Source organism: Hipposideros armiger, unplaced genomic scaffold (genome assembly GCF_001890085.2).
Source record: "Hipposideros armiger isolate ML-2016 unplaced genomic scaffold, ASM189008v1 scaffold_49, whole genome shotgun sequence".
Taxonomy (NCBI): domain Eukaryota; kingdom Metazoa; phylum Chordata; class Mammalia; order Chiroptera; family Hipposideridae; genus Hipposideros; species Hipposideros armiger.
In genome coordinates this window covers 487,094-493,304 of record NW_017731399.1, presented here as the reverse complement: position 1 = coordinate 493,304, position 6,211 = coordinate 487,094, and the positions used below count along the sequence as shown (strand labels likewise).

The 6,211-nt window shown below is 52.8% G+C and overlaps 1 protein-coding gene across 1 annotated transcript in view; it reads left to right on the top strand.

Annotated features, from left to right (window-relative positions):
- The first annotated feature begins 660 nt into the window (after nucleotides 1-660).
- The window catches only part of TMEM63C (transmembrane protein 63C), a 35,615-nt gene continuing 30,064 nt past the window's right edge, over nucleotides 661-6,211 (top strand). The window contains exons 1-4 of the mRNA XM_019640286.1: nucleotides 661-1,267; nucleotides 1,830-1,909; nucleotides 2,357-2,438; nucleotides 5,625-5,662. Of these exons, the coding sequence (XP_019495831.1) occupies nucleotides 1,073-1,267; nucleotides 1,830-1,909; nucleotides 2,357-2,438; nucleotides 5,625-5,662 (395 nt within the window). The 5' untranslated portion in view covers nucleotides 661-1,072. The remainder of the gene's footprint in view (nucleotides 1,268-1,829; nucleotides 1,910-2,356; nucleotides 2,439-5,624; nucleotides 5,663-6,211) is intronic.

Genomic DNA, 6,211 nt, shown 5'->3' with positions numbered 1-6,211 from the left:
GCTTGCACCCCCAGCTTTTTGCTCTGTCCAAAGTGTCCTTTCCCTGGTAGCAGCGTGTTGTGCTCTGTCTCTTCCGGTCTGGGCTCGAATGTCCTCCTCTCCCTGTGGCCTTCACCGCTGCACTGCCTCTTCCCACCAGAATCCCACCAAGGGAGGGGATTTTCTTTGTCTTGTTCACTGATGCATTAGCCTGGCACAAGGCCGTTGTTCACAAAATATTTGTTAAAAGAATGAATGAATAAGCCTCCTTTTCTTGAATGAGAGTGAAGAGTTTCTAGGGTGAGATGAGGTCTGGAGCCAAAACAAATGATCTTTAAAAATCAGAACAACTTTGCAGGTAAGTCCAAGCAGCTGCCAGTTGCCTCCCGTTTTCACTGCATTTTCCAGTCTTATTCATGCCTGACACACCTTCATCCTGTGACTGTGAGCCTTGCATGTGAGTCTTCCCTGAATGCTTAGGCTCATTGGATCGCCTCAGGTCCCTGGGCTGGTGCAATCTCCCTGGTTCAAGTTGAACGTTAGACAGTGACGTTTACTGAGTCACTGCTGTGTGCCAGGCACTCTCCATTCTTACCTAATTTAGCTGTAGGAGTTATTGCCTCTCCTGGGACCTGGATCAGAGAATCCTAGAACATTAGAGATGATCACCGGTGAGCCCTGTCTGTTCAGGAGTCTGACTTGTGAATGCAGTGACTCCATCCTCCAAACCAAATATTTCCACTCTGAGGCCTGACCTGCCTTCTTGAAGTTTGTTCATTTCTATACAAGAAAAGTTTCGCAAAAGTAGAATTACAAAGACCGTTTAGATGTGCATTTTACAATTCTTTTTGTGAAGGGATCAAGTGGTACAAAATGTAAACACTCCTAGGCACTCTGGGCTATTCTGCCATCACGGCCCTGGGTGTGAGGACGCTGTTTTCTTATAGGATGGGACTGCATGCTGTCTCAGGGCAACCCTCCCGCCTTGACCAGTTACAGCCTGGCGCTGGGCACTTGGCCTGATGTGCACTCAGTGCCCCTCCCCCAGCTCCCTAGCAGGCTCTTGTGTTTTGCAAAGTGAGAGAGGTTCCTCATGTCTGACCCAGATATCCCTCTGTTCATCAGAGAGTCTGTCAGGATGGCTGTCTCACTGAGCAACCTGAATGTGGCGGAAAAGACACAGAACATGTCAGCGCATGACTGCTTCCAATCTCGTAGCACTGTCCTGAAGGGACAGCCCTTTGGGGGTGTCCCCACTGTGCTGCTTATCAATATCATCTTGTGGTTGGTGAGTCCTGGGCACTATGGTGGGCAGACCATGAGGTCTCAGATGGGGTAGATAGTCAAACTTTCACAAGTGATGAAACAGGGGCCCCAGCTGTTCAAATGGACACCAGTCACAGTGCCGGGGACTCCCTGAATGACAGTCCCGTGTAGGATGGCCCTGTGTGGGTGGGCCTTGGGGAGGAGGGGGCTGGAAGAACAGGTAGAGTTCCTAAGATTCTCTTTCATGCACCATTGTCCAAAGGCCTGCCTGGCCAGTGCCCTTGGGCCTCCCTTCTCTCTACCCTTGCTGATTTCTTCAAGGGGTATCTTGTCCGATAGTTCCAAACATGCCACCAGCTCCTTCAATCAACAGACTCTGAACATCCACTCTGTGTCAGGAAGCTGCTGGCCACAGGGAATCCAGAGTTGAAAAAGGCGTGGTCCTTACTCTGACAGAGCTGGCCACCTAGTGGGGGAGCCCCTGGGGACCTCAGGGACAGGGTGTCTTCCAGGGGAATGCAGAGGCAGCTGAGGGGAAGGCGTCATGAGCTCTCTCGCCCCATATTGCCTCTCCTGGCCTGTAGCTCATCGTTTTGGTTTACTCCTTCCTCCGGAAAGCCGCGTGGGACTATGGGCGCCTGGCTCTGCTGATCCACAATGACAGGTGAGGAGAGGCTGGGGGGTCAGGATGAAAGCTGTTTGCTTCCTTGGGGGATGTGCTGCAACCAGAACATAGCTCTGACCAGTGCCCAAGCTGTAGCAGATGTCGCTTCAGCAGGTGGCACCTCATTACCCATCCCTGCCCCTGCTCTGGCCCTCCCTACACAAAGGTGACTTGGAGGGCAGCCATCTCTGGGCATGAGGCCACTTTTTTCTCAGACCTCAGACTTTCTGAATCCCATGACTCCCAAGATGCGTTGGGCACCTGGCAACAGGGGTAATTACAGTCTGTACCCAGAGCTGTGTGCTTAGCAAATGAGCTGAGGTGTCTCTGCTACTGGCCAGGACATGACTTCAGCCCTCAGCCCAGGGAGCAGGGGAGAGAGCCAGGCAGGCACCTGAGGCCGTTTCCCTCCTTTTCCTCCTCCCCTCCACTTTTCCTTCCCGGCAGTCTGACCTCGCTGATCTATGGGGAGCAGAGTGAGAAGACGTCTCCCTCAGATATTTCCCTGGAGATGGAGCACAAGGACAAGGTGAGCGCCGGGCAGGCCCGGGCCGGGATGGGGAGGGCGTCCTGGCTCTGGGCAGGCAGCCCTGGTGTGTGCAGGTAGGAGCTTGTTCGTGATTAGGGGCTTCGTGGTCAGCCAGATCCTTCCAGCAACGTGACATGGACACATTCCTCAGCCTTAGCAAGCCTCAGTTTTCCCACCATAAATATAGAACTATTAACCGTACTTATCTCCTAGGTGCCAAGGAAGTTTTAGCTAATTCTAATATCTTAAAGGGCTTTAAAAACTAATTTGTCTACTCTTCCCAAATCTCCAACGCTTCTCACAGCCCCAGTGCTGCCCCAAACTCCCACTGAGCCAGGGACTCACCTTCCTCTTCACCCTGAAGATTCGACGCGTCAGGCAGGGACTCCCTCAGCCTCCTGCCCCCAGTCTGCCCTACGGAGCCCGATCTCCTCCTGCCGTCTCTTTCCTGTCGAATGCCAATCCTCCACCGGAGCTTGTTCTCATTCATCCAGCCAATTGCTATGGAGCACCTGCTGTGTGCCAGCCACGGGCCTGGGGACCGGGCACTGGGTAGTGACTAAAACTAACGAAGTCCTGCCTCGTGGCACTTTCTTCCTGGGTGAGAGACACCCAGACAGATGCATATAGGACAGTGGTAAGTGCGTGAAGGAAAAAAGGGGGCAAGGAAGGCACTCAGCAGCAATGGAACAGAGCTGAAGCATTACAGACAGTGGTCAGGGATGGTCTTCGGCGTAAGAGGACATCTTAGCAGGGACCTGAATGCAGAGAGGGAAGGAGCCGTGAGAGCTTCCCTTTCCCACCAAGCCCCCCACGACTGCCAGTGTACCTCTGCCTTGTCACAGCTGATCTGAAAGAGCTGTGGTCTGTGCTTGCTGTCTTTGTTTTCTCACGTCCCTCTCACTCAACCCCCTCGAATGTGGCATCCACCCCCATCATTCCATATGTGGTCAATATCTCCAGACAGCCCCCAAGGTCATCAGTAGTCTCGTGCCATGAAATCCAGTGGACTTTCCTCAGTTCTCATCGCATCTGATCTCTCAGAAGCAGCTGACCCTGCAGACCCTCTTCCCCTCTTGAACAGGCACTTTCCAGTTGCTTCTGTTGACATCACACTCCCTGGGCATTCCTTCTACCTCTCTGTTCCTCCCCTGTCGCCTTTGCAGGCTCCTCCCCCACACCTGGAGTCCCCCACAGCTGATCCCAGACACTCCCACTCTCCGTTACCTCTTTCCCTGGCAATGTCATCCACACACACGTGACTTCAATTGCCACCTCTACACTGATCCCTCCCAAGTTTCCATCTGCAGCTAAACCTTCCTCTGGCTCCAGCCCCATTTACCCAATGGCCTTCAAAATATCTCCACATGGATATTATAAAGGCATTTCAGATTTAATATGTCCCAAACATGCCATGATCTCCCTCCACTTCTACCTGTCCCTAGATCCCTGCTCTCGAACGCTTCCCACCATCCACCAGATGTACCTCCCTTGCTCTTGCCCAGGCCCCTGGGTATGCCAGTTCATGACCAAGTTGGGTTGCTCTTACCATCTCAGTTTTGTTTCTCTCCACCTCTCCCACCATCCCCCAGTCCAGGCCTCCATCAGTCTTGCTTGGAAGACTGCAGTAGCCTCTAACTCTTCTCTTTAAGTCCACACTTGCCCCCTACCCCAGAGTGATCTGCATGAACACAGACACCCATTCTCCTGCATAAACCTTCAGTGGCTCCCTGACGCTCTTGGGATAAATTGCAGACACCTTGGTCTCGTGGTTTGGCCTCTTGCCCACCTGACAATCTATCTAGCTGCTCAGAATCCTCCACCCCTGACCCATTGGCCATCTTTTAGACCCTCAAAAGTGCCGCTTCCTCCCTCCGCAAGGCCTTTCCCCTGCCCTTCCTTCTCCCCCTTCCCCACTGGCCCCTCTCTGAAAGAAACACATCTGCCCTGTGTTCAGATTCCAGCTCAAGCGCCACTTCCCTGGCACAGGGAGGGGGACTTGGAAGGTGGGCCATATGTGGCAGAGAACAAGGAACTTCCTCCTGTTTCTTGTTTGCCTGCGCTCATTGCTTCCTCGGGAGAAGTACCCCTTCCCCAGTTCTTGTGGTTCCAGGGGACCGCCAACCAACTGGGCCTCCCTGGCTCACTGATGTGCTCGTGGGGGCCAATCAAGAACTGCCACCTTCTCCAAGGTTTTGTTAAACCCTCTGGGGATCCCAGAAGGACGTACACACCAGAGTAACAACCAGCTACTGGATCTGTCAGCTTTTAGAGCCATGGGCCCCAGCCCCCCCTCATACACACTCTTCCTAATCTGACTCCCTCTCTAGGCCCTCCCAGCCTTCCCAAGGCTGAGGTCACCTTTCCCCACCCCGCAGGAACTCCAGACAGCAAGACCCCAAAAGAAAGGCATTATCAACAGGACCCTCAGATATAAGAAAAACAAAAAGCCCTCAAACTAGTGTTACAAAACGGTAATGTGTGGCTTGAGTGTGGGGAAATCCAAGAGAAGCAGCTGCCTCAGGTACAGCTGATCCAGGAAGCCCAGCGTTGCCACCAGGATTCCCTCTCTTGTCCTCTCTCTTCTGAGCTGGCTTTTTTTCTCAGACAAGTTTCTGCATGTGGCATCAAAGATGGCACCAAGCCACTCCATGCTTCATGGTGTTGACCAAGGTGCAGAAACTCAGAGGCAGAGACTCTCTCTTCTAACACCCATATCAATCCCCCCTTAAGAGAATTTCGATTGGCTCTCATTGGTCACCTGACCATTCGTGGCAGATGCCTACTTGATGGACAGCCCACTGGGCCACATGCATGTAGGAGTGCCATTTTCCCAGAAGGAAGCAATGAGGGACAGATAGAAAGCAACTGATGTCCACGCCAAAAAGAGTCCCTTCTCTCCCTCCAGCCCAAGTCCCTATTTCCTGTAACAGGATGCCAAATGGCAGGACTGTCAGCTCACTCCCTCAGCAATCACCCCTGATTCCAGATCAATCTAGCTTCCTTCCAGGACCCAGGCTCTTTCTTGATGTCTCTTGCCTGGGCAGGAGACCCCCAGTGGACACTGCCTCATGCTGCCTCACTCGGCCTTGCTGCCTCGGACCCAAGGGCTGCCTGAGTTCCCAGAGGTGGGCAGGGCAGGCCGGGGCCTGGATTTTCTCATGCTTTCTCTCCTTCTTTCCCCAGGGCTTCTATTCCTGGTTCTTCAACACCATCACCATGAAGTAAGTGCTTCAGCTTTCTGAGCTTGTGCTAGCAGCATTTCCTTATTTGGGGGAGGGGAGTGGGGCGTAGTATCCTGGCCTGAATGACTGGGCCTGGGTCTCAGTTCTGTATCCTCTCTGACTACCTCAACCCGGCCTGGGCAGAGGATGCTTCCTGGGGTTACAGTTGGTGACATGGGAACTGAACATAACCCACAGCCCATTTTATCTCTGTCACAGCCCTCAGGAAAGGACCACTTTCATATACTTATAAAAATGCTTTTGTGAACCCCATACCAGGAAAAAGAAATCCTCCTTGCATGCTATTTACTTTATTCTTGTGAACATCATTCATCATATTTGTCAAAATGGAAAAAAACCAACACTGGACAGAAGGGCACGTTTCCTCTCTCAGCCTCAGCACCCAATTACAGAGGGATAGCCCCTTTGCTCATCCCACCTTCTGGATCTCTTTAGTGCCAGACCCCACTTGGCAAGGAGATGGCCCCTAAGTCACCTGTTTTGTCCTGATTCCCCAAGACCAGCCAAATGCTTCAGCTGAGCAGACAC